A 27,869-nucleotide genomic window follows, 5' to 3' on the forward strand; every position below is an offset into this window, starting at 1 on the left:
CAGCCTATCCAGACGCGCAAAATCGCTTTCTGCGGGGCCCAGGAGCGCGCCCCTCCCCTGCCCCCACTCGGCCGGGAGCCGACTTCCTTCGATTGCGCGCGCGCGAGCTGGTGGGAGGGCGCCCGCCGGGTCACGTGAGATGTTTAGTCCGCACTCTACAGGGGGCAGCCATTTTCTTAAAGGCTGTTCAGCTCGCGGCAATTTCAGAGCACTGACGTGAAAAATCTGGGATGCTTTCGGGTCTAGTTATCAACTCTGGGAATGAGGCAGAAAGAAAACACGTCTACCACTCAGGCATAGGAGTGTCCAGCTCAAGTGTCTTACTACTTCCAGGTCCCCCAATTTACTTGTTTCCTGGGTTCTTAGAAGTGATGAAGCAAACGCAGAGAATAGGGCCTAAGCCTATTAGAGACGTTTTTCCACCGGCGGGTCCTAGGCCAGGAGTCTTAGGGTATAAGTACATCTGGGTGAATGGAGTCCTGGTCCTTTAAGGGTGTGTGCCAAGGGGCGGAGTCTGGAGCGGAAGTTGTAAATCAGGGCTGAAGTCCGGCTAATGAAGGGCGGAAGTGGAGTGTCCAGAGTTGTAATTATGGCGCAGGAAGAGGAAGATATTCGAGATTACAATTTGACTGAAGAGCAGAAGGCAATCAAGGCCAAGTATCCTCCAGTCATTCGGAAATACGAGTGTGAGTAGGTGGCTCAGTTTTCTCATGCCCTCTTTCCTTGCCCAGGTCTTCTGGCCTCTCCGGCTTTACCCCATTAGGTGCTTCAGGCGTGATCCCATTTCGCCCTGTATTGTAGGTACGAGTCCGGGGGATGCTGGAGGAAAAACCCACCTGGTCTGAGAGTCGGGAACTGGGCTGCTGCGTCTACAGTCTTTTGAACTCTTTTTTAAAAAAAAATTTTTTTTTCAACGTTTATTTATTTTTGGGACAGAGAGAGACAGAGCACGAACGGGGGAGGGGCAGAGAGAGAGGGAGACACAGAATCGGAAACAGGCTCCAGGCTCTGAGCCATCAGCCCAGAGCCTGACGCGGGGCTCGAACTCACGGACCGCGAGATCGTGACCTGGCTTAAGTCGGACGCTTAACCGACTGCGCCACCCAGGCGCCCCTGAACTCTTTCTACATATACCTAGTCACATTTATCTTGTGGGAATTTTATCAGTGTATTCTAAAGATAACCATATTTCTAAGCATTTGCGGGGTTGTCTCCCCTACGTATCTCCCAACAGTGGGATGGTTAGAGCAGTGAATATACTTGTGCATCCTTTGTTTTGCATGTGTGCAAGTGTATCTGTAAATTTCCGATGTTACGTTGCTTTGTCAAAGGATATGTGCATTTTTAAGATTTTTATTTATTTATTTTGGAGGGAGGCAGAGAATCCCAGGCAGGCTCTGCCCTGTCAACCTCATGTTGGGGCGCAGTCCCATGAACCGCGAGATCATGACCTGCGCCAAAATCAGGAGTCCCACGCTCAATAGACTGAGCCACCCAGGCACCCCAAGATATGTGCATTTTTAACTTTAACAGTTTTTGCTAAATTGATCTCCAGTGATGTTGTAACAGTTTATACTCTCACTGTCATTATGTGAGCGTGCTTTAGTCCTCACACTTCCGCTCATTTACTGCATTACCATACTTTGTCTTTTCCAATTTAAATATTTTGTGATATTAGTTGCATTTTAATTTTTTTTAACATTTATTTTTTGAGAGACAGAATATGAGCGGTACAGGGGCAGAGAGACAGGCAAACACAGAATCCGAAGCAGGCTCCAGGCTCTGAGCTGTCAGCACAGAGCCAGACATGGGGCTCAAATTCAGGAACACAAGATCATGACCTGAGCCGAAGTCAAGATCATGACCTGAGCTGAAGTCAGATGCTTAACCGACTGAACCACCCAGGCGCCCTGGCATTTTTCTTATTATAAGTGAAGTTGAACATACTTAAGTATGTTTGGAGCTATTTGTATGTCCATTTCTGGGATGTGTATATTCACATTTTGAACCCATTTTTCTATTGGATTGTTGGTCTTATTTTACTCTGCAGAAATTTATTTTTATGTAGTGAAATTTATTAACCCTTTTTATGACTTCTGGGTAGTCATACTTAGGAAGGCTTTGTCCACTCTAAGATTGTAAAACAATTCTGTGTTTTCTTGTACATTTGGACATGAAAACTTTTTTTTTTTTTTTTAATTTAAGTAAGCTCTGTGCTCAGTGTGGAGCTTGAACTCACCACCCTGAGTTTAAGAGTGGCGTGCTCTACCAACTGAGGCAGCCAGGCGCCCTTGGAAATGCAAACTTACATTCAAGTATAATATACAGAAGAATGCACATACCATAAGTGAATGTTCACATACTGAATACACCTGTATACCTAATAACCATGTGGATAAATAATATTACAGCATCCTGTCTTATGCCCCTTTCCAATCACCACCGCCCTCCCCACTGCTCCCATTATCCTGACTTTTTTTAAAGATTTTATTTTTAAGAAATCTCTACACCCAACATAGGACTCGAATTCACAACCCTGAGATCAAGAGTTGCCCATGCCACCAATTGAGCCAGCCAGGTGCCCCCCATTAACCTAACTTTTAACGTCATAGATTAGCTTTGCCTGTTTTTTTTTTTTTTTTTTTTTTTTATGTTTATTTATTTTGAGAGAGAGATAGAGAATCCCAAGTAGGCTCTACACTGGGGCTCAAACTCACAGTGAGATCATGCTGAGGCAAAATCAAGAGTCAGACGCTTAACCGACTAAGCTGCCGAGGTGCCCCTATTCTATCTTTTAATATGTTGTAGGACACTCTCCCCTCACTATTGGCCCCTTTCCTGCCATTCTTGTTGTTTTTTTTTTTCCTGTATGTAGATAAACATCAGCTATGTGTAAATATATACAAAACTAGTATGATGACTTCCATCTGCACATCACCCAGCTTCAGCAATGATCAGTTAATGGTTTACCTTTTTTTATCTGTACCCTTATACCTCTATAAGGGAGGAAAAAAATCTTTCTCCTATACCCATCATAGGTACATTGGCTGGGGCCCTACAAATCAGTTAGAAAAAACAAACTTATAAACACATGTGTTGCACATTCACCTGGAAGTATTTTTTTTTTTTAAGTTTATTTATTTTGAGGGGTGCCTGTGTGGTTCAGTCGGTTGAGCGTCTGACTCGTGGTTTCGGCTCAGGTCATGGTCTCACGGTTCATGGGTTTGACCCTGTATCAGGCTCTGTGCTGGCAGTGCAGAGCCTGCTTCGGATTCTCTCTCTCTGCCCCCTTTGCTCTCTGTCTCTCTCAAAATAAATAAACTTAAAAAACATTTCTAGGGGCGCCTGGGTGGCGCAGTCGGTGAAGCGGCCGACTTCAGCCAGGTCACGATCTCGCGGTCCGGGAGTTCGAGCCCCGCGTCGGGCTCTGGGCTGATGGCTCAGAGCCTGGAGCCTGTTTCCGATTCTGTGTCTCCCTCTCTCTCTGCCCCTCCCCCGTTCATGCTCTGTCTCTCTCTGTCCCAAAAATAAATAAAAAACGTTGAAAAAAAATTAAAAAAAAAAAAAAACATTTCTAAAATTATTTTGAGAGAGTGTGTGAGTGAGTGGAGGAAGGACAGGGAGAGAGAAAGAATCCCAAGCAGGCTCTGCACGGTCAGCCCAGCCCAAAGTAGGGCTCAATCTCCCAAACAGCTGAAGTCAAGAGTCGGTTGCTTAACCGACTGAATCACCCAGGTGCCTCTCACATAGGAGTATTCAGTGATGAGTAACTCAAAGGGCTGGTTAGAACTTGAGCTTATATAGCATCTTAACAGGAGCAGTAATTTTGTAGAGAAATGACAAGACAAAGGAAAAGCATTTTGTACTTCTGGGGCGGCCAATTGTGGGATGATAAATATATAGAAAACTAATGGAAGGTGAGGGCTAGTTAGGAAACTTTATTATGTAGATTCCTCTGGTGCTGACTGGGTGGATAAGGGTCTAGAGTTTTCTTTAATGATTGATTTCTGTCCTTGCTGATAGGCAAAGGGGAGCACCTTTATACATTTATGTTTTAGACATATAGTGGGAGGGCAGAGAGTTTTTCTTGTATCTTCTCTCATTTGTCTTCAACTCAAAATAATCTTTATACCTGAGTGGCATATTTCTGGCTACCTTTCACCTCCTTTTCATTTATTTTAAAGTAAACTGCAGATAGGGGCACCTGGCTGGCTCAGTAAGTAGAGCATGTGACTCTTGGTCTTGGTGTTGTGAGTTCTAGCCCCACAATGGGTATAGAGATTACTTAAATAAATAAAAACTTTTAAAAATAAAATAAACCAGGGGCGCCTGGGTGGCGCAGTCGGTTAAGCGTCCGACTTCAGCCAGGTCACGATCTCGCGGTCCGTGAGTTCGAGCCCCGCGTCGGGCTCTGGGCTGATGGCTCAGAGCCTGGAGCCTGTTTCCGATTCTGTGTCTCCCTCTCTCTCTGCCCCTCCCCCGTTCATGCTCTGTCTCTCTCTGTCCCAAAAATAAATAAACGTTGAAAAAAAAAAAATTTAAAAAAAAAAATAAAAAATAAAATAAACCACAGATAAAAAATACTATTGGTATTTTCTCAATCATATTAATTATAAATTTAGGGAGAATTAAAACTTTAATATTTATATTAGGATTTTTTTGAGGAATGGTGTATGCCTTTCCATTTTTCAAATCTTGTGTATCCTGAGAAGGTTATTTTTAGGTATTTCATCTTTTTTGTTTCTTTTCCTTTTTAAAAAAATATTTATTGGGGTGCCTGGGTGGCGCAGTCGGTTAAGCGTCCGACTTCAGCCAGGTCACGATCTCGCGGTCCGTGAGTTCGAGCCCCGCATCAGGCTCTGGGCTGACGGCTCAGAGCCTGGAGCCTGCTTCCGATTCTGTGTCTCCCTCTCTCTCTGCCCCTCCCCCGTTCATGCTCTGTCTCTCTCAATAAACGTTGAAAAAAAAAAAAAATTTAAAAAAAAATATTTATTTATTATGAGAGAGAGAGTGAGTGAGTGTGGGTGGGGCAGAAAAAGGAGAGAGAGAATCCCAAGGAGGCTCCATGCTGTCAGTGCAGAGCCTGACATGGGGCTCTATCTCACAAACCAGGAGATCATGACCGGAGCCAAAGTCAAGAGTTGGATGCTTAACTGAATGAGCCACCCAGGCGCCCATCTGTTGTTATTTATTTATTTATTTTTTTACAGTAATGTCTTTGGCATTGTGGGACTCAAACTCATGACCCTGAGATCAGGAGTCACGTGCTCTACTCACTGAGTCAGCCAGGCCCCCACACCTTTTTTGTTTCTGATGTAAATGATCTTTTCTGCCCTGATACCATCTCTTGTCTATCTTGTTATTGACTATAATTGTGAAAGCTGCTGAGTTGTATAATTAATTTTTTACCCTGCTTCCTTATAGTATTCCCTTATAGTTAGTATAATTTTCAGTTGATACCCAAGAGTATCCAAATTTTTTTCATCGTACACTTTGAATTTTGTGTGTTCAACTGTATTATAATAATATATGCATTATAAAACTCTGTTTTCTTTCTTCTAATACCACTTCTGACGTCAAGTGTGTGGTTTCTCCACATCAAGCAGTTTTCCAGTTCTCTGACACCAACTTGGGTATCAGTCAATTCAATTCTGTTCTGATCCTAACTCCCTGGAATTAACACAGACCCCACAGTTTAAGGGCTGAATTGCACAAGACTGCTTCCACTTCATACGGCAGTCCCAAATGGGGTACCCAAGCTACCCACACTTCTGCCTAACCAGTTGCAAATTCTGGTGTTCCCATGCATTCTCCTCCCACTCCTCCTTGGGCTCAAGTTCAGTAATTTGCTAGAACAATTCACAGAACTCAGGTAACCATGCTTTACTTAGGTTTACCAGTTTATTATAGGGGATCCAACTGAGGAACAACCAGACGGATGCCATGCATAGAGCAAGGTATGGGGAGAGGGTCTGGAGCTTCCATGCCCCCTCTGGGCTTGTCGTCCTCCTAGCACATGGATGAGCTCACCAATGGGATGTTCTCCAAATCTCTTTAAGAGTCTATAACTCAGTCTCCTGCTCCACCCTCCACAGGCCAGGCACTCACACCTGGTGGTGAGGGGGTGGGGCTGGAAGTTCCTGCTCTTTAATCATGATCTTCCTGGTGACTGCCCCATTCTAAGGCTATCTAGGGACCTTACCCTGAGTCACCACCATAGCATAGATTCAGGTGTGGACAGAAGGTAATAATTAATGAATAACAAAACACTCATCACTCAGGAGAATCCAAGGGTTTTAGGAGCTTTGCCAGAAACCAGGGACAAAGACCAAATATATATCTTTATTACACCACAGAAACATTCAGTAAATATAGCAATTAAGAATGAGAGAAAAGGGGCTCCTAGGTGGCTCAGTTGGTTAAGCATCCGACTCTTGATTTTGGTTCAGATCATGATCTCCCCATTTGTGGGATGGAGCACTGTGTTGGGCTCTGTGCTGGGAGCCTGCTTAGGATTCTCTTTCTCTCTCTCTCTGCCCCTCCCCCTGCACACATCCTCTCTCTCTCTCTCTCTCTCTCTCTCTCAAAATAAGCATTAAAAAGAATGAGAGAAGAAAAGTAGTTTAACTTTTTAATTTGTTGTACAGAAAAAACTTTTTGCTCAAAAATCCTGTTAATATTTTTATAATATGTTTCATGATTGTATCTATGGAGAGGATCATATATGAATTAATCTATTTCCTAATAACTGAATCCATGCATTCCAGGAATAAATCCCACTTGGTCATACTGGATTCTACTTGGCAACATTTTGTACAGTCTTTGAATTGATGTCATGTGAGATTAGTCTGTATTTTCTCCCAGCTTCATTTCTTTCCATAGACCACCCCCAAATCTCTCCCCAAGCTTTTCCTGTAGCCCTGTTTTTTCCTTTAAGACTGTGTAGACAACCGTGTAGTTGTCATCTTATTGATTCATTTCAGCAATATGATTGAACACCTGTTGTGTATCATGCATTGAACAAAAATTGGAAATAAGAGAATGAGCAAACACGTACAGAGCACCCTTAGTCTTTTGGCACTTACAATGTTAAGTCTTGTTTCCTTTGGGAATTCAGTCCAAGTTAAGTTTATTTCCTAGTCTCTCCTATGTTTCAGTTCTCAAAGTGTGACCCTTGGACCCCTGGGGTTCCCCAGACCCTTTCAGAGGACCTGTGATGTCAAAAAACTTTTGCAATAATACTGAGATACTTGCTCTTTCGCTGTGTTGGTATTTGTGCTGATGGTGCAAAAGCATTGGTAGGTACACCTGCTGTCCCCTTAGCACAAATTGAGGCAACACCAAACTGTACTGGTAATCACTTTATTCCTTAACCACTATGTACCTAAGGTTAAAAGAAAAAATCATTTTCACTTAGAGATGTCCTTGATGAATCAGTAAGGACTGTCAGTTTAATTAAATCTTGACCAGTGAGTACATGCCTTTTTAATGTTCTGTGAAACAGAATGGGAAATGTGCATACAGTGTTTCTGTTGCTTGTCAAGGTATTGATGATTACCTTGAGGAAAAGAACTTGTGTAATTGAATTGTGAGCTGGTTTTTTGTTTTGGTTTTGTTTTTCATGGAAGACCCCCCCCCCCCCACCTTTGTTTTCCTCCAAAGAAGGACTGAAAGATGTAGTGTTGTTATTCAGATAGGGGTATTTGGCAGATTATTTATTTATTTATTTATTTATTTATTTAAAAAATTTTTTTTAACGTTTATTTATCTTTGAGACAGAGAGAGACAGAGCATGAACGGGGGAGGGTCAGAGAAAGGGAGACACAGAGTCAGAAGCAGGCTCCAGGCTCTGAGCTGTCAGCACAGAGCCCGAGGCGGGGCTCGAACTCAGGGACCGTGAGATCATGACCTGAGCCGAAGTCGGACGCTTAACCGACTGAGCCACCCAGGTACCCCGCAGATAATTTCTTTAAAACACTTCAAGGAAAAGAACACAATATTTGTTGGCAATGATAAAATTCAAGTATTTGAGTGAAATTTGAATTTTGGAAAACTTGTGTCTGTCATCATGAGCTTGACAGTTTCCTAGTACTAAAAGATCTTTCTGATGAGATTGGTGGTGATATTAACAAATATACGTGGGGCGCCTGGGTGGCGCAGTCGGTTAAGCGTCCGACTTCAGCCAGGTCACGATCTCGTGGTCCGTGAGTTCGAGCCCCGCGTCAGGCTCTGGGCTGATGGCTCAGAGCCTGGAGCCTGCTTCCGATTCTGTGTCTCCCTCTCTCTCTGCCCCTCCGCCGTTCATGCTCTGTCTCTGTCCCAAAAATTAATAAAAACGTTGAAAAAAAAGTTAAAAAAGTAAAAAAAAACAAATATGTGTATATATGTAATTTCACTTCATGTAATTAAATGTGTCGACATTACCTGTATAAATCAATGAACTAATATTTTTTCAAAAGACCAGTGCTTTGGTGTTATACCATCAGGCACAGATAAGATCCGTTCTAGGCACAAGATAGAGTTATGGATTTTAATGTTACAGAGTATGAAAATTCATTATAACAGCTTCAAATTCCACATTGCATGTTTCTAGTTTCGGTATAGCATCATGGAAGATTATATATAGTTTTGTGAAAAGCTATTAAGATACTCCTCCCTTTTTCTCCTACATATATGTGAGATTGATTTTATGTACGTGTTTCAACTAAATCAATACATTGCAACACATTGAAAGACATTCAAAATACTTACCTAAACGATGCCACTCTTCTCACTAAAGTTTTGGGGAAATATGGTTATTTTTTATAAAGGTATGCAATTTATGTTTAGTGAAATGGCTTTGTTTTTTATTGATTATTACTATTTTCTAAAGATTTTATTTTTAAGTAATCTCTATACCCAATGTTGGGCTAGAACTCAATCCTGAGATGAAGGGTCACATGTTCTACTGACTGAGCCAGCCATGTGCCCCAATTTTGTTGTTGTTTTTAAATGAATTAATAAGTATTTAAACGTTTTTTCGTTAAAATTTCTAGTATGGTTAACATGGACAGATACAACACATATAAATCAAACCTTTTTGGGATCTTCAATAATATTTGAGTAAAGGGTTCCTAAGACCAAAAATTAGAGAACTACTGGCCTATAGTAATCTGTCATTGTTCTTTCAAATTGTTTTTTAAAATGGAGATATAATTTACATATGGTAGAAGTGCTCAGATCTTAAGTGTAGAGTCTGATAAGTTTTGATAAACATATATATCCATTTATGATTGGAGTGTATTATACATTGGATTGTAGAACATTTCCATCATCCTAGAAAGTTCCCTTTTGCTTTTTTTCCTATAAGCCTCCCCCCCCCCCCCCCACCATGTCCTTACTTTGAGGCAGTTTGGATTTCTATTACCAGAGCATAATTTTGCCTAAAGTTTCACACAGTATAGATTCTTTTATGCCTGGCTTCTTCACTTAGTATCAAAGATAAACACAGCCAGACATTAAAGTGGTGAATGACTTTTTTTCAGTAATTATAGTAAAAGAAAGAACTGAACTCCATTCCAAATTTTGCAGAGGTGATGGGGCCTTTTAAAGGGAGAATTGAGAAGAGGGGAGAGCAGGGGCCTCCTAGATTCAGAGAAGTGAAAAATTACAAACAGTCTGCGTAAATTCGATTAGGCCTGCAGGATTTGGTAGCAGGCAGTTAAGGAAGTTAGGATTCGATCCTCCCACTGAGACCAGGAGTCCTTTATGCTGATTACATTTCAAAGGAGTGGCTCTGGAGTCCTTGAGAAGGACCCTGCTGAGTTGTAAGAGATAAATATTCACAGTTGTAAGTCCTTTATAGTAAATGCCTTAAGAAAGGGAGGTTAAGGGCCTATTGTTAGGTTTTGGTTGGAATGAACAATAAATTCTCCTGTCTGTGTAGCTCTTTCCCCCCCAGCAGGTAATCTAATGCTTTGGGGCCTGGGTGATCCTTGGAACTAGGCTTATGCTGCTAGAAGTCCAGCTGTGCTAAAGTTTGATCACTCTTGTCACAGAGGAGTTTGGATAGAGGTGTTACATGCTGAGAGTTCTGCAGTTTTCACTTAATGTTTTTGAGATTCATGTTAATGCATGAGTCAGTAGATCACACCATTTAAAAAAATGTTCATTTATTAATTTTTGAGAGAGAGAGAGTGCAAGCGGAGGGGGGGAGGGAGGACAGAGAGAGAGGAAGGGAGAGAATCCTAAAAAGGCTTCTTGCCGTGAGCGCAGGGCCTGTCGCGGGGCTCAGACCCATGAACCATGAGATCATGGCCTGACCCAAAACCAAGAGTTGGATTCTTAAGGAACTGAGCCATCCAGGTGCCCCAGTAAGTCACACCATTTTATCGCTGAGTAGTATTGCATCGCATCTTTATCTGTTCTCTTATCGGTGAACTTTCGGTTTTTCATTTTGGGGAATCCACTGCTGTGAGCATTCTGGACACATGCTTTCATTACTCTAAGGTTAATACCTGTCATTTTCTTCTAACTTCTTTATCATCTCTGCTGGTCATCTCTGGTGCCTAAAACATATTAAGTCCACAGGAATATTTCTGAGTGACTCGGAGAAGAATTTGAGCCTTGAGTGTCACCAAAAAACTATGTGTTATGGTACAAAATCTACTACACTGGCACTCAGGACGTCTCAATTCTAGGCCCAACTTTGCCTCTAAACAACAGTAGTCTTTAACAAGTCCCATGATCTCTTCGGATTTCAGGTTTCTTCTTCTTTTTAAAAAAAATTTTAAAGTAATCTCTACACCCAGCATGGTCTCAAACTCACAACCCAAGGTCAAGAAGTCATGTGCTCTACAGATTGAGCCAGCCAGGTGCCCCAGTTTTCTTCTTGTCCATGAGGGAATTATATTAAATGAGCTGCAAGGCTTCCTTCTAGCCTGAATATTCAATGATCTAAGTAGGAAGAACTGACAGAAGTCATGATAACAGTGAAGAGTAGACTGAAATGTTGGGATAACAGATCCAGTGGGAGTTTGCTGTAGTAGCAGGTGTTGCTTTCAGGTGTTTATGTGGGGATAATCAGGAAGAAGCTCATAAACATCGTGTTGAGTTTACTTTTTTTTTTAATTTTTTAATGTTTGTTTACTTTTGAGAGAGAGAGAGAAAGCACGAATGTAGGGGCACAGAGAGGGAGACAGAGGATCTGAAGCGGGCTCTATGCTGACAGCAGAGAGTCCGACACGGGACTCCCAGCTCAGTGAACCGTGAGATCATGACCTGAGCTGAAGTCGGACACTTAACCGACTGAGCCACCCAGACGCCCCTACTTTTTTTTTTTCAATAATTTATTTATTTTTGAAAGAGAGAGCAAGAAGAGGAGGGGAAGAGAGAGAGGGAGACGGGATCTGAAGCGTGCCTGTGCTGACAGCAGTGAGCCTGAGGGGGGCTCGAACTCTTGAACCCCGTGAGATCATGACCTGAAACAGAGTTGAATGCTCAACTGAATGAGCCATCCAGGCACCACAGAAGGATAATATTCTTAATAATGAACTAGAGTTTCTTGTGACTTGCAAGTCAACTTCAATGACATATGTGTTTTCCCCTCTCTCCCTCAGATTTGGATCATACGGCAGATGTCCAGTGAGTATACCTGCAATTTATGTCTTTGAAATCATGTTCTTAAATAGGAAGTCTGATGTTTTAATCTCGATGTCCCTAATTTTATTTTATTATTTATCTATTTATTTTTTCTTTCTTTTTTTTTTTAATTTATTTTTGGGACAGAGAGAGACAGAGCATGAACGGGGGAGGGGCAGAGAGAGAGAGGGAGACACAGAATCGGAAACAGGCTCCAGGCTCTGAGCCATCAGCCCAGAGCCTGACGCGGGGCTCGAACCCACGGACCGCGAGATCGTGACCTGGCTGAAGTCGGACGCTTAACTGACTGCGCCACCCAGGCGCCCCTATCTATTTATTTTTTAAAGTTTATTTATTTTGTGAGGCAGGGAGAGAGAGTGTGCACACAGATGCACACACAACCCAGGGAGGGACAGACAGCGAGGGAGAGGGAGAATCACTCTGTCAGCACAGAGCCTGACGTGGGGCTCAGACCCACGAACTGTGAGATCATGACCTGAGCTGAGATCAAGAGTTGGACACTTAACCGACTGAACCACCTAGATGCCCCTTGATGTCCCTAATTTTAATTTTCTCTTCCTATTTTCGTTCCTTTACAACACGAAAATGATGGTTTAAAAGAACCCAGTTTCTGTGCCATTAAATTGATTGCTGCCTTTGGTTTTGTATTTACCATGCTAATTTTATTTTGACTTTGCTGTCAAGTTTTCTCTCTTGCTCTCTTGAATTTTATTACACAGGGCATAAATGTATTTCTTTAGGTTACATGCGTGGGGAGATACTCTGGAGGAAGCATTTGAGCAATGTGCAATGGCCATGTTTGGTTACATGACAGATACTGGGACTGTGGAGCCCCTCCAAACACTAGAAGTAGAAACCCAAGGTAACCAATTTGTTTTCAGGGAAGAAATTGTTATGCAAATGTGCAGTGTTGTACATGATTTCAGTATATTTTCACAATAAGAGCAACTAAATTAATTATGAGCTTGTTCTTCCTCTTTTCAGCTAGCCTAAGAAATTCATTACACTTTTAAATTCAAACAAGTTTTTTTTTTTTTTTTTCAACGTTTTTTAATTTATTTTTGGGACAGAGAGAGACAGAGCATGAACGGGGGAGGGGCAGAGAGAGAGGGAGACACAGAATCGGAAACAGGCTCCAGGCTCCGAGCCGTCAGCCCAGAGCCCGACGCGGGGCTCGAACTCCCGGACCGCGAGATCGTGACCTGGCTGAAGTCGGACGCTCAACCGACTGCGCCACCCAGGCGCCCCTCAAACAAGTTTTTAGAGAGGAGAATCATTAAACATCATACTGTCATGGTTCTTCTTGATCCTGTGTAGGAGATGACTTAGAGTCTCTTCTGTTTCACTTTTTGGATGAGTGGCTTTATAAGTTCAGTGCTGACGAATTCTTCATACCCCGGGTAAGCAACGGTTTTTCTTTTTTACTGAGCAAACGGGTTCTAGTTCAGATTTTAAGAGAACAAATGATTGAGAATAGAATGTGTGATGCAAAACCAAGCCATACAGATCCTAAGATGATACTGATTTGTAGAAAACAGGGACTCCTTGGTTAATGTGCCTTTGCCTATGTATATGCATCTTGTAATATTTAGATTTCTTACCATATACTTGTCACTAATCAGGATTGTGTGATAAGAATGCACCTGCTGTCTTCACCCACACTTTTTATGTCTCCCTAGTTTGAGCTATATTTATGTCCATCCATATGTTCTTTTGTCCCTTGTGAAATTTAGCAACTCTGCCATGTTGGCCTAAATTCAAAAATTGCTGTCAGTTTTCCTTAACATGAAAAAGGAAAATCCAAATGGAGATTGCCTGTTGCCATCAGCCTCTAGAAGGGAATCTATCTCAACATCACTGTTACCTAACACACAGCGCCTTGCTTCCTTGCTTCCATAATCACTCCATTCTCTCCCTTCCCAGCTATGCTACATACACCCTTCTAACTGGTCCCTTGTCCTGCAGAGTTCAAGAGCCTACAGTGTTAGTTAAAAATGGGCCAAGAATGATTGAAATCCTGTATCATTCTATTCTATTTTACAGAGAAAGTTCTTGACTCCTGTTTTTAGAGTGTACATTTTTCAAGAACATTTCACTATATAAGAAAAAAACCTTATTTCCTTGAAATATATTTAGTTTGTTCTACTTTAGTTAACATTTTCATTTTCTTTGCTTCAGGGAAGTTGTACGTTGTTATTTTCTAGGAAATGGGACAACCTAGACATATTTTTGTTAATTAAAGTATAACTGACATACAATATTATGTCAGTTTCAGGTGTACAACATAGTGTTTTGACAGTTATTAGACATGTTTTAGTAGATGGTCTATTATGAACATTTTTTTAAATTGAATTTTCTTTTCCTCTTTAGGAAGTGAAGGTACTTCATATCGATCAAAGAAATTTCAAATTACGGTCAATTGGGTATGTTTTGAAGATCTTTTTAAGTAACAAGCCATGAAAGATGTTAAAATTATATTCTTCACTGAACGTACTGGGCAGGAAGACAGAAATGTTAAGTCAGAGGTCCCATTGCAGCCCAGTGGGCCTCTGCAGATTAAGCTTTGTGAACCCTAGGAGCAAGGGCTTTGGTCCTCAGCTTTGGAAGACCAGAAATGTGTCAGAACAGAGTTAATTTTGGTTCTTAAACCTGATTCCCAATTTATTGATTTTTTTTTATGTTTATTTATTATTGAGAGAGAGAGAGTGCAAGCCCAGGAGGGACAGAGAGAGAGGGAGACACAGAATCTGAAGCAGACTCCAGGCTCTGAGCTGTCAGTACAGCAGAGCCCAGTGCAGGACTTGAACCCACGAACTGTGATCATGACCTGAGCCGAAGTCAGACGTTTAACCAACTGAGCCACCCAGGCACCCCTGTTTTGTTTTGTTTTGTTTTGTTTTGTTTTGTTTAAGATTTATTTTAGAGAGAGTGTGAGTAGGGTAGAGGGGCAGAGAGAGAGAATCATAAGCAGGCTCCATGCTCAAGTGTGAACCCCATGTAGGGCTCAGTCCCACAGCCGTGTGATCATGAACTGAGCTGAAATCAAGAGCCATATACTCAACCAGCTGAGCCACCCAGGCTCCTCTCTTTTAGGTTATTTCTATGTAAAGCCTATTTTTTCCACTTCATGTTGAATTTGATTCATTTCTTTTTTCTTTTTGTAAAGTGAGGTCTTTTATTCTCCTCCCTCCTTTTTTTTTTTTTTTTTTAATGGGTATGGAATCAGCCTTATCCAAGGGTATTTAGCTAATAAATGGTTGAACAGAAATTTAAAACTTTGTTCTTTTTACTACCAATACTGCTTCTCCAACTGTGATCGCTAGCCACATTCATCTTGAAGGGAGAGAAGATACTTATCCCGGGTTCTAGGAAAGTACCCTTCTAGGGCCTTCTATGCACAGACCATGGACACTTTCTCAAAAGTTATAAAATAAGAGCATATTACAGAATGTAGTATTTTGCCTCTGTGATACTCAGGCCTACTTTCTCCAGTGGGAGATAGTATTTAAATCATTGTATAGCCTTGAGTACAGTGAAAATTTTGAACATGCTGCTGTATTTATTTATTAAAAACTTTTTTTTAATGTTTATTTATTTTTGAGAAAGAGACAAAGCATGAGCAGGGGAGGGGCAGAGAGAGAGGGAGACACAGAAGCTGAAGCAGGCTCCAGGCTCTGAGCTGTCAGCACAGAGCCTGATGCGGGGCTTGAACTCCCTGACCGTGAGATCATGACCTGAGCCGAAGTTGGCTGCTCAACTGACTGAGCCACCCAGGTGCCCCTATTAAAAACATTTTTTAATGCTTATTTTTGAGAGAGAGCACAGGTGCATGAGTGGGGGAGGGGCAGAGAGAGGGAGACACAGGGGCAGAGAGGGAGATGCAGAACTACAAACAGTCTCTAGGCTTCATGCTCCGTGCTGTCAGCACAGAGCCAAATGCGCGGCTCTAACTCACGAACCACGAGATCATGACCGAGTCGAAGTTGGACGCTTAACTGACTGAGCCACCCAGGTGCCCCTCAAACTGAAATTTAAAGCCCCTTATCCCTCCCATCTCTTTTGGCCTCCTCATATCTTAACCACATTTATAAGATTTATTTTAAAATATGTAAAGGGAGAACAGGTATAAAATCCTGGAAGTCTAAATCATGTTTTAATTTTCCTTCTCAAGGTGGGGAGAAGAATTTTCATTGTCCAAGCACCCTCAGGTATGTTTAAATCCAGCCATTAAAAACATTTTTTACTTTCTTACCATAAAGTTAGTATATGCCAGTAAACTTTAGTGAGTTCTAACAAATTGGTGTGAAGTAAGTGGTAAGTTTTCCTCAGGCTTCCGTGACCATGTTATGTTTAAGCGCTGATTCCACACATCTGATTTGGTGGATTAGGAGTCAGCACTTGGGCTCCAGGGTCAGGTTTGTTATAGATTTTTATGGGGTTTAAAAGTCCCTTTGCCTTTTCAAGCTTCTGTATCTCTTCCTGTGATGAAGGTTTTAGACTGAATGTTCTCTAAAGTACCTTCTACTTTCTGTGCTTCTCCGGATTCTGTATTTGCCAACCTGTATGACTCCACTCTATACCAGTCAAATCTGTATATAGGAATAGGGGGAGGCAAATTTTTTCTGTAAAGGGCTAGATAATGTTTAAAGCTTTGTGGAGCAGGAGTGATAGAAGAACAATATTAGGTCCTTTATTGTATCACTATAGCCACCATAGATAATACATAAACAAATGAATGTGGTTGTATCCCAATAAAACTTCATGGACGTTGAAATTTCAATTTCATATCGTTTTCAAATGTCATGAGGTATTCTTTTGTGTTTTTTTCCCCCCCAACCATTTAGACATGTAAAAACCATCCTTAGGTGGTAGGACTATACAAAACCAGGTGGCAGCCTGGGTTTGCCCTGTGATTTGCAAGTTGCTGACCCTTGTGTTTAGGCCAAAGAGACCTAAATTAGTTGAGAGTGACTGGGAAGTCCTGGTTGCTTCTAGTAGCTGCAGTATCATTTCTTCAAGCACAACATAATGAAATGAAGCCTGATGAGGGAACTTCGGGAGAGAAGCTTAAAAAGAGAGAAACCGCTAGAAGGGAGCATGTCAATTACAATACAAACGACACGTGGAATTTTCTTTTGAACATCTTATGTGTGAGGTATATATTAGACATCTAAATGGAAATGTCTCATAATAGGCATTTGCCTATAGGATGTCTTGTTCAGGAGATAGCTATCTCTGCAAACATAAATCTGGGAGCCACCACTGAGCAGAGGATATCTATAGCCATAGGATTAGATGAGATTATGTCGAGGGAGTATAGATAAGAGAGAGTATAGAGGGGACTGAGCCCTGGGGTACTAAGTTTGGAAGAGACAAAGCCAAAAAGTAAAAGACAAGGAGAACCTCATGAAAGGGAGCAAAAGAAGAGGGGGTGCCCTAAAGCCAGATATCTAATGATCTTGAGACCGCTCAGAGGTTGCGTAAGATGAGGATTGAGAATTATCCATGGGTTTACTAATCAGTGGAAAGATACATGGGTCAAAGAGAGAATGAAAGATAGGAAAGTGGAGGCAGTGTATTGAGACAGTTCTTTTGAAGAGTTTGAAAAGGGGAACAAATAGAACAGTACTCGCCAGAGGGGAATGCGGTTGGAAAGGGAGGAGTGTGTGTGTGTGTGTGTGTGTGTGTGTGTGTCTTAGCTACAAGGTTTTGTAGCACCAGCGTAGGCTATGTGGAAGTGATCTAGGAACTTGGGGCAAATTGATCATGCTGGAGAGCAAGAGAATAATTTCATAACAAAGACCTTAAGTTTTGGTAAAGGGGGGTATGGGGTTGTGTGTTCAGGTACAGGAGCTGATCTTCTGATAGGAGCAGGGACGGGCTGTTCATTGTAATAGGAGGAAAGGCTAATGTGAGTACGGATGGAGAAGATAAGTCACTTCTTGCTGATTGCTCCTGTTTTCTCTAGGAGGCCTGGTGTGAGGGTGAGAATGAGGGAGGAATCCTAGAGGTGAAGATGGAAAGTAATTGTTTCAGAGACTGAGCAAGGGAATTTAGTGGCAAATGTAGGATGACTAGTCAGTGCTGAGTGCCCTTTTGAGAATGTGGATGTGATTTAAAGTGACACCACTTAGTATGGTGTGTGCTGCCGTAGGCAGAAAGTTGAATTTGATTTAGGTTGTGGTTTCACTGGGTGATTATGGCGGAGGGAAAAAAGCAAAGGTGGGTGCCATTCAGATCCATCTGGGAAACGTTCAGATTTCTTTTGTGCCATAGAGCTAGCAAACGCCAGTTGCCTATTGCTGGCTATGTTTTGTGCTGCAAAGAATTATTGTAGATTCTTTTCTAGAATGGGAAGGAACCAAGAGAACATCTAATCCTGTGGTTTTAAACCAGGGCAGGCGAGGGGGGATTGCCATGTATCAGAAACATGTAGAGAGAGAACCCAGGAAGTAAAGTGAGTTGGCAGCTGAGGAGGAGAGGAGTCTGTGTTCCTAGGCCCCAGGTTAGACTATAAGGAGGAGGTCCCGAGAAGGAGCTCTGAGCCAGACCGTAGGAAAGCTTTGGGCTCCTTGACTCAGTCCACTTGGTAAATGAAAAAGGGGATGCTGGAGAGGTCAGCCAGCCTCCTTATCCAGGTGGAAACAAAGCCAGGATTAGAGCTTCATCTCTTACCTCCCAGTCAGCGCTCTTTCCCTGTGCACATGTGGCTTCTCATTTTTACCGGATGACTGTACAGTGCTGTACAAATAACTGCTTGTATCACGTGAGTTTTTAGTTTTTCAGAATAATAGTAAAATTTGGCCTTTCTGCCTATTGTTGTAGAGTTACTGATCCTGAGTTTGATTTTCATTTTTTCCTATTTGTTTTTTCTCTAACCCCAACTTTAGGGCACTGAAGTCAAGGCAATAACGTACTCAGCAATGCAGGTCTATAATGAAGAGAAGCCAGAAGTTTTTGTGATCATTGACATTTAAGATACCAAAAAAACAAGAAAAACCCCCTCCTATGAAGAACTGTTTTTTCTCTTCTTTTTAAGAAGATACCATGATACCATGATATAAATTCTACAGTATCTGTTGATATATGGAGATTTGCAGAACTTTTTTTTTTTTTTTAATGTTTGTTTATTTTCGAACTAGAGAGAGTGTGAGTGGAGAAGGGGCAGAGAGAGACAGACAGAAGATCCGAAGTTGGGCTCTGCACTGACAGTACAGAGCCCAACGTAGGGCTCAAATTCATGAACCGCAAGATCATGACCTGAGCCAAAGTCAGACACTTAACCAACTCAGCCACCCGGGCGCCCACAGAACAGAACTTTTTAACTTAAAGTGTGACTTTCAGAAATGGAACATCAAGGTGCAGGTTTGGTCCGTGTTACGCAAATACTCAAACTTTAAAGAATTCTTCAGGTGGCAAGTATGGCTTTTCATCTCTTAGTCCCCTGCTGTAGTAGCACCCTTCTAGTGAAACGTCCTGCCTGGTCCCCAGAGGGACCAACGGTGTCAGCAGCAGCCCAGGATACTCTGAACCTTCCATAGTCTTATCAAATTCAGTTTGAAAAAAAAAAAATAATAATTTGAGAAATCCTACAACCAGGACTTTGCTTTTTTCTGAATTGGTTAACACATATATTTCCTATATATACATTAAGAGAGGTTTTGTTTTAGATTTCCTGTGGGACAGAGCCATCCTGTATGCCACTCGGTTTTCTTAGAAGAAATAATTATAGTTGGAACAGTTGGAAGACTTCTGTAGAAAGAGTCCTGACTTTCTCTCTTTCTCACTATTTTAAAGCACTAATGTCTGGACACTTTTCCTATTTTCTCGTAAGAACAAGTCAGTGCCCTTACAAATGAGCCCCTTCCAGGAGTGCCTGGGTGGCTCGGTCAGTTAAGTGTCAGACTTCAGCTCAGATCATGATTCTCACTGCAGTTCATGGGTTCGAACGTTGTATCAGGCTCTGTGCTGACAGCTTGGAGCCTGGAGCCTGCTTCAGATTGTGTCTCCCTCTGTCTCTGCTCCACCCCTAGTCTCACTCTGTTTCTTTCTCTCTCTCAAAAAATAAACATTAAAAAAATTTTTAAATAAAAAAATGGGCCCTTCTAATGTGATTTTATATTAAAGCCCGTATATTTATACAGTTGGAGAAGAAAAGTGTTTTACATTTCTTTGTGTTTTTCTAAGTTCTTCATTGTGGAAAAAAACCACGTTAAAAATGATCTAAACTTCTCAAAGTAGGTAATGTAATGAAACTGCTTCTGTTTGATTTGCAACATTATTCTGTTCTCTATTCATTGATTGAGGTATTTGTTGCCACCACAAGAATTTGCAAAGTTGCTATTTATTCGCACATACAGGAGAAAAGATTGCCACTGGGTGGTGCCAGATACCATTACGGCATGCTAAACTAGACCTAAAACGAAATGGTGAGCTTCCGAAGTGTTCTCAGCACTGTTTCTTTTGCTAGCTCTCTAGAAAATAGAGCTAATGGAGACTAGGCCAAGAGCCTACCATTTGAATAGTAGTTCTTGCAGTGAATACATAGCAGGATCACTGGGGTAGTGTTTCTTCCCCTTCTTTATTTTGAGGTACATTTTGTTCATTTGAATTGTGGCCCTCTAAGCAAAAACTGTCTAGAAGAACCTCTCTGCCTTTTGTCAGGATGAACTTCCAGGCTAACCTAGGTCCCTTTTTTTCATAGACCCCTTTGTATATCATGTGCTATTTGGGACATTGATTGTGAAAATGAGCAGCAGGATATTGTGAGTCCAGTGGAAGAGCTGAATCCAGAATAAGAGCTCTTGGGATGTATTAAGCCAAGTAGGGTATAGTCTTGACTGGGAAAAAAACGGGTAACTGCACCTCTTACCACCAGTGCTGTGTAATGGGGTTCAGTAAAAGCAAGTCAGTTTTAATTACACAATACGAATTCTATTTCCTTTTATTTGTAATAAATTTATAATTTATTAACTATTTTATGTGAATTTTAAAATGCAGTTTGTGGGGCGCCTGGGTGGCTCAGTCGGGTAAGCGTCCGACTTCGGCTCAGGTCATGATCTCGCGGTCCGTGAGTTCGAGCCCCACGTCGGGCTCTGTGCTGACAGCTCAGAGCCTGGAGCCTGTTTCAGATTCTTTGTCTCCCTCTCTCTCTCTCTCTCTGGCCCTCCCCTGTTCATGCTCTGTCTCTCTCTGTCTCAAAAATAAAATAAACGTTAAAAAATAAAAATAAAAAAAATAAAATAAAATGCAGTTTGTGTTAGGGGTGCCTGGGGGGCTCAGTCGGTTGAACGTCTGACATCGGCTCAGGTTATGATCTCACAGTCTGTGAGTTTGAGCCCCATGTTGGACTCTGTGCTGACAGCTCAGGGCCTGGAGCCTGCTTCGGATTCTGTCTACCTCTCTCTCTGCTCCTTCCCTGCTCACACTCTGTCTCTCTCTCAAAAATAAATATTAAAAAAACTTTTTCTTTTAAATGCAGTTTGTGTTCATTTTTAAAAATGCCAAAATGAAGATACTCAGTGGAAGGAAAATGAGTATGTTACCTTTTGTGTGTGAAGTTGGCATTCTTGACCCAGCAGCAGCACACAATTTATTTGTTCATTTTTGTTTTTTTATTGAGATGGTCGTACAGTCTCCCCCCCCCACCCCCGACTCTTAGTTTCAGCCATGTCTTGGTCTTGGGAGCATATTTTTCTCCTACCGTATAACATTCCCACCCATTGTCAGTTTTGTGTCTTATTCTCCTATCTGGGCTGTCTTGCCCCTTTCCAAAAACATGAACAGCACATCCAGTGCCCAAGGAGTCACAGAAGTAATGAGAGTGAACTGTGGGTGTTTGGCTGAAGATTTATGCAGTAGCTAACGGGGGCAGCTGCCTCACAGCTCTTGCCCTTATTGCTACTGTGAATACAGGCCTAGTGCTGCACTTTTCGTGACACTCCACAATTGGGATTTTTATGTGAAAGTCCCAAGTTTGGGGAAAGAAGGAAAAAAAAAACCCACTACAGATCATCACAATGGGAAAACAAATTGCGGGCTGAATCTCGTCCACAGGTTGCTGGTCGGAAAGTCCTGCTTTAAAATTTTTTTTTTTTTTTTTAACGTTTATTTATTTTTGGGACAGAGAGACACAGAGCATGAACGGGGGAGGGGCAGAGAGAGAGGGAGACACAGAATCGGAAACAGGCTCCAGGCTCTGAGCCATCAGCCCAGAGCCTGATGCGGGGCTCAAACTCACGGACCGCGAGATCGTGACCTGGCTGAAGTCGGACGCTTAACCGACTGCGCCACCCAGGCGCCCCGGAAAGTCCTGCTTTAAAGCACAGCTCAAGGGGTGCCTGGGTGGCCCAGTTGGTTAAGCGTCCCAACTGTTGATTTCGGCTCAGGTCATGATCTCAGTTTGTGAGTTCGAACCCTGCCTCAGGCTCTGCTAAGGAGCCTGCTTGGGATTCTGTCTCCTGATTTCTCTGCCCCACCCCCGCTCGCACGCGATCTCTCTCAAAATAAAAACATAAACTTCAAAAGAAATATTAAAAAAAAAAAAAAGCTCAAGTCCCATTTTCTTGAGGACTTCCCAATATTCTAGCCTTCTGTGGTCTTTATGTCTCCCTAGTTAGTTTTAAAGATTTGCAGCCTTAATGTTTTAATTGTTCAGTGTTTGCTAGGCTCATCCCTCTAAACAGAAGGAGTGCTTCCCGATGGCACATAACGGATGGTCCATCACCGCCTGGTGGTCTCTGGGTTAAGCATCTTGGAACTGCATCAAACTCAAGCAGAGCTTGAGCTCTGAGAGATCAGCTCCTTGAGCAGATCTACAAAAGCGTAAGATTGCAAGTCACAAGCCTCAATTTCTAGCCCTCACTCTGCTGTCTAACCTTGGACCTGCTTCCCCATCTGCATATTATAAGTGTTAGTGGGGCACCTGGGTGGCCCAGTTGGTTGAGCTTCGGACTTTGGCTTAGGTCATGATCTCGTAGTTCGTGAGTTTGAGGCCCACATCGGGCTTGTTGATGTCAGTGCACACACTGCTTCGGATCCTCTGTCAACCTCTGTCTCCCTCCTGCATGGGCTCTGCCAAAAATAAACAAACATTTAAAATAAGTAAACAAATGAAACGGGAGTGTTAGTGATTCCTGAACTTTCCAGTTTTAAGTTTCTGTGATCCTGTATACTGTATTTTAAACAACTGAGCTGAGAACGAGCAGGTTTCTGCAGTTTCTGTTTGTTTAGGTCCAAAGCACACCCATCAGCATCTTCTCATTCACTCTTATCAGACAGCCTTTGTTGTGAGTATGGCTGGATGTGCTCTGATGGCAGCGATTTGCCGTAGTGGACATTCCATAGTGGCATGGTGACCTTTTCTCACTGGTGTCTCTTCCTCCCAAGTGGGCTAAGTAACCATCTGTCTCTGTGACCACTTTGCCAATTCTCTTTCCACTTTGTTATTTTGCCACTTGGGCTTTGGAAGAAAATGTTCAAGAAGGGTGGAAAAAGAACAATTTATACCCTCCTCAAGGTGGGGCATGTGCACTGAGTGAACTAGAATTCTGGCCCGTCCCCACCTCTGAAGTCTGAGCTTCAATCAGAAGGCTTTGAGGATTCCAGATTGAGACCAAGGATTCTGTTTCTTCATCTAAGAAACCAGGGAATTGGAAAGGATGTCCTCCAAAAGCTTTCAGAGCAAATATCCACAGAACTTAGTGACTATAGTACTTTATCAATGTTGCCCATCTAATGTACTATAAATAATTTTTATTTTGTTACCTATCAAATGAATGATGTCTAATTCTGGACATGCAAGAAAGTACTCTTAGGAAAAGGGCCAACATATTTATTTTGTCATAAACGCATATCCAGGACTGGTCTGTGTGAGGTATTTTCCCAAGTGCTTTCAGTATGTTTCCCATTTGTCCTTACAGTATTTTTTTCTTTTCTTCCTTTTTTTAGAGAGCATGCACATGAGTTGGGGAGGGGCAGAAGGAGAGAGAGAATCTTAAGCAGGCTCTATGCCCAGCGCATGGGCTTATGACCTGAGCCAAAATCAAGAGTCAGACACTTAACCGACTGAGCCACATAGGTGTTCCATGTTCTTCCAGTATTTCTATACGTGGTATCTGCATTTTACAAACATGGAAATTAGTAACACCTAGAACCACCTGGCTATATGACTCTCTTCATTGTCTTCATACCATATCCTTTAATATATAACAAATCACATTTATGTAATGATCCTCTGAGGTTAGTATAGCAGCCATCACTCACATTTTATATATAAGGAAGCACTTCATGTTTGGGTGATATTTCTAAGGTACAACCCAAAAAGAGATCACTGACAAAGATTGTGCCACTTTCTCTGACATTTATTCTGAAAGTTCAAAAGTTAATGTTATTTAGCAGAGACATTTGAACTATAGAAACGTCTGGTTTCCTAGGACAAGACAGTAAAGAATGGTGGATTTCTACTGTTTCTTCCCACTGTCAAATAAATATACAACTGTGTGTGTGTGTTTTAATTTATATCTATATATTAAATTTTTTAAACATTCATTTTTCAGAGACAGAGACAGAGCATGAGTGGGGGAGGAGCAGAGAGAGAGGGAGACACAGAATCCGAAGCAGGCTCCAGGACTGCTATCAGCACAGAGCCTGACGTGGGGCTTGAATTCACAGACCGCAAGATCATGACTTTAGCTGAAGTCGGATGTTTAACGGACTGAGCTCCCCAGGCGCCCCTATATCTATGTATTTTTAAGTAGACTCCACACCCAATGTGGGGCTCGAACTCATGACCCCAAGATCAAGAGCCGTATGCTTCACTGACTAGGCCAGCCAGGCCCCCATGTGTGTTTTTTAAACTGCTTCCAAGTATAACTGTTAAGGTCATTAGAGTCATGGATTCTGATGCTGACTCTGTCATTCATGAACTGTATGACTTCAGGAAATTTCCTTAACCTATCTGAGGCTTAGTCTCCTCAACTCTGAAATGGGGAGGATGACCACTGACAGACCAGGTTGCTGTGCAATACCCCAGCATCACTGGGGTCATTAAGAATCTTATTTTGTAAATGAAAAAAAAGGGGAGTAATTTTGGAATTACACTTGGAGCTGTAGACTACGCTAGCGTTATTTTGAGGGTTTGGACTGTGTTGTAAACAGCACAAACCAGAGCCAGATCACTGGGGTCCCTGAACAGTCCTGGTAAGCCACTTACTAACTGTCCACTTTGGACATGTTGCTTTACCTCTCTGCCTTAATTTCTTTATTTGAAGTGATGATGATAGTACTTGTAGGATTGTTAAGAAGATTAAGAAATATAAAGGACGGCACATGACACATAGTAAATGCTCTGTGAGGGCTAGTATTATTACTTTGACGAGAATAATAAGTGCTAACAGCTCCTTACTTTCCTCCTTATCAAAACAGTCCAGTGTTTGGTTAGGGGGTGTCACCAGCCTAGAGACAACCCTGGTCGCCGGTGCCATTCTGCGAAGGTCTGTGTTTATGAAGGGCAAAAAAGCCGCTTCTTTCTGCTTCTCCCCGCTCCTGTTTTCTCTTTCAACTTCATTTTCCTTCCTGCTTCTCTACGCCAAGTTTTTCCTGTTTTTCTTTCTTCCATATGTCAGTTGAGCATCCATTTTCAAAAGCTGTGCCCATCTCTTTATGCCAAACCAGTTGCCCTTCTGAGGCGCTCCCTTCCGCTCGTCCCTTCTGGGTTTCCTTGTAGCTCACAGCATTAAACATTCAAGGGCGTATCACAGGAGAAGGAAGATGAGCCAGTTACTGGGTGACTTTGTTTCTGCCTTTATCATTGTTCCCCTAGGCCCTCCAGAGCCCCTCTCAGGACCAGTGCAACTCACCATCACCAACCAGCTAAGTTTACATAACTCTCCAGTTCTGCCCTTTGATTTTTTTACCCAGATTGTCTTTATAACTACTTTATTGAGATATAACTCTACCATACAGTTCACCCACTGAAAATGTACAATTCAGTGGTCTTTAGTATATTTTCACAGTTGTGCAACTGTTGCCACAATTTTAGAACATTTTCACCCTCCAAAAAACCCACTACTTTTTTAAGTACACTCCCCACCCTCCTGCCTCCCAGCCCTAGGCAACCACTAATCTACTTCCTGTTCTTTAGCTCTGTGTATTCTGTTGCCCAGATTCTTACCTGCCAATCCTGTCCTTTTTTGAAATAACTGGAAACTCACCTTTTAACGTTTGTTTATTTATTTATTTATTTATTTATTTATTGGGACAGAGAGAGACAGAGCATGAATGGGGGAGGGGCAGAGAGAGAGGGAGACACAGAATCGGAAACAGGCTCCAGGCTCCGAGCCATCAGCCCAGAGCCCGATGCGGGGCTCGAACCCACAGACCGCAAGATCGTGACCTGGCTGAAGTCGGACGCTTAACCGACTGCACCACCCAGGCGCCCCTGGAAACTCACCTTTTAGAAGCTATTTGGACTCATCCCACCTGCTTGATCCCAACTTTCCTGGGTTCTCTGATTTCCAAAGAAATACTTAGACTGTGTTGTAAATATTTGGATACATTGCTGCATAAAGTCCCTTAAGTAAATATATGTAGTCACAATTCTGCTTTATATACGTTTTTTTAAGTTTATTTATTTTGAGAGAGTGGAGGAGGGGCAGGGAGAGAGAGAATCCCAAGCAGACTCCGTGCTGTCAGCACAGAGCCTGACACAGGCCTTGATCCCATGAACAATGAGATCATGACCTGAGCTGAAATCAAGAGCCCACGCTAAACCGACTGGGCCACCCAGGTGTCCCTATACCTTTTTTAAACCTTCTTCTTTTTTTTTTTTTTCATGCTTAAAAAAAAATTTTTTTTAACAATTCATTTTTGAGAGATGGAGAGAGACAGAGTGTGTGCGGGGAGGGGCAGAGAGAAGGGGAGACACAGAATCTGAAGGAGGCTCTAGGCTCTGAGCTGTCAGCACAGAGCCCGATGCCAGGCTCCAACCCATGAACCATGAGATCATGACCTGAGCCGAAGTCAGATGCTTAGCCAACAGCCACCCAGGCGCCCCTGAACCTTCTATCTTTAGTGGTCTGTTTCAGTGACACTTAATCCAGGTTTTCCTGGATTCCAAAGCTCCTGGCGCCACGCTCCTTAGGAAGAGATCCTTAATGTCATGTTTTCATATCCAAATTCCATATTTCTTATTTCTATCTATAGCACCCTTAGCCTCCCACTCCCCAGACTGCAGCTGTCTTGGATTCCTCTTAGACTTCTATTCCCTGCACTCATTCCGTGGTTATATTGATGTCCTTTCCATTCGAGGCACAGCTCAAAGCCCTAGCTTTCCTTTTCTTTTTAAATCAGCACGTTATTTGTATGTTGGGATGAATGGCCATTTTTGTTATCTATATTCGTTTTTGTGTAAAAACAAACGTAATACTCTCCCCACCCAAATAATTTGTCTCAACTCCACCTAGGGATCCGTGTGTTTGGAGGAGGCTGCAAATGGTAGATGTTCAGGTATCTGTTGAACGGACAAATTGATACGATTCTGGCAGTTGGTACTTTTCTACCTCACATCATTATTGGCCGTATGTACGTCTCCCCACCTGGAATGTAGTGTTCCTCCACCCTTTTCACTTCATTCCTCTGCCTTGCACGTGGCAGGGTTCCCTGAGTCATTATAAATGCCTAATCTCCCAATATATACTTAGAAGCAGGAGCCAGAGCCTCTGCTTCCAATTCCGTCTGGAAACTTACCGACTGTGGTCTTCCCTAAGCCTGTTTCTTCATCTACCATAATAGCACCTACCTCACAGGGCTGGACCGTTAAAACATTTGTTGTTCAATGCTTCTCTTAAAGAGTTATGACCCTCTAAAAATTAAGGGAACGAACGAGGGACGAGGGGCGAAGAAATAGAAAGGTCAGGTACGCCGGATAAACTGGAGAACAGCAGCGAGGTCCCGGCTGAGTCTGACCAGCAGGGCGTTCTGGAGTGGCAGGGGTTTCGGCCAACAGCGGGTCCGGCTCCGCCCCCACGTGTCTTTGCCTGGCTGCGATTGGCTTAGCTGCGGAAGCCTAAGACTATCATTGGCCGCCAAGGCCTGTCTGTCCAAGCCACCTGACCGGCGTGCGCTACGGCCTCGGTAGACTGTTCGTGTGTGAGGGTCCCGAACTGGCAAGCGGGGAAGCGCCTGGTCGCACACCTCGCAATAATGTAACCGGAAGTCGGGATCAAATG

At 42.5% G+C, this 27,869-nt stretch overlaps 1 protein-coding gene across 2 annotated transcripts; it reads left to right on the top strand.

Annotated features, from left to right (window-relative positions):
• The first annotated feature begins 173 nt into the window (after positions 1-173).
• Positions 174-20,616, top strand: ZBTB8OS (zinc finger and BTB domain containing 8 opposite strand). Of its 2 annotated transcripts, none has more exons than XM_047869457.1 (7): positions 174-686; positions 11,598-11,622; positions 12,381-12,502; positions 12,958-13,040; positions 14,011-14,063; positions 15,812-15,848; positions 18,531-20,616. In XM_047869457.1, the coding sequence occupies exons 1-7, from the start codon at positions 554-556 to the stop codon at positions 18,615-18,617; spliced, it is 540 nt and encodes a 179-aa protein (XP_047725413.1). In that variant the 5' UTR covers positions 174-553; the 3' UTR covers positions 18,618-20,616. The 2 variants fall into 2 exon arrangements, with proteins under 2 accessions (XP_047725413.1, XP_047725415.1); XM_047869459.1 differs by having other exon boundaries at positions 557-690.
• The last annotated feature ends 7,253 nt before the right edge of the window (positions 20,617-27,869 follow it).

The sequence above is a fragment of the Prionailurus viverrinus genome, chromosome C1 (assembly GCF_022837055.1).
Source record: "Prionailurus viverrinus isolate Anna chromosome C1, UM_Priviv_1.0, whole genome shotgun sequence".
In the NCBI taxonomy this organism is placed as follows: Eukaryota; Metazoa; Chordata; class Mammalia; order Carnivora; family Felidae; genus Prionailurus; species Prionailurus viverrinus.